This window comes from Anneissia japonica, unplaced genomic scaffold (assembly GCF_011630105.1).
Source record: "Anneissia japonica isolate Jap-2015-1 unplaced genomic scaffold, ASM1163010v1 scaffold287720_len810639_cov167, whole genome shotgun sequence".
Taxonomy (NCBI): domain Eukaryota; kingdom Metazoa; phylum Echinodermata; class Crinoidea; order Comatulida; family Comatulidae; genus Anneissia; species Anneissia japonica.
In genome coordinates, this window is record NW_022736945.1 from 316,760 (window position 1) to 317,062 (window position 303).

Consider the following 303-nt stretch of genomic DNA (forward strand, 5'->3'; position numbering starts at 1 on the left):
CAACATGACCACATATACATTAACGTTGGTAGGGATATATTCTTCTAAACATCAATTTTCCTTACAAGAACAGAATTATTTGAATATATAGGCCAATCCTCTTTTGGTCATCCAATTACTTTGATGTGATTCCATGGTGTAACATAAACCCAAGAGAGCATGGAAAAATTAAGCCATAACTTGGACGAATCAATGCATAACAAAAATATTAAAAATGTAGGAGGAAATTATAAATTGTACTTACTTCCTGTTTTAACTGGTTCCATCAATGGACTAGATGAATATACCTAAAAAAAGTATAGA

At 31.0% G+C, this 303-nt stretch overlaps 1 protein-coding gene across 1 annotated transcript in view; it reads right to left on the reverse strand.

The window, feature by feature from the left end:
- Positions 1 to 212: 212 nt before the first annotated feature.
- The window catches only part of LOC117117004, an 89,188-nt gene continuing 89,097 nt past the window's right edge, over positions 213 to 303 (reverse strand). The window contains exon 24 of the mRNA XM_033261174.1: positions 213 to 287. Within this exon, the coding sequence (XP_033117065.1) occupies positions 228 to 287 (60 nt within the window). The 3' untranslated portion in view covers positions 213 to 227. The remainder of the gene's footprint in view (positions 288 to 303) is intronic.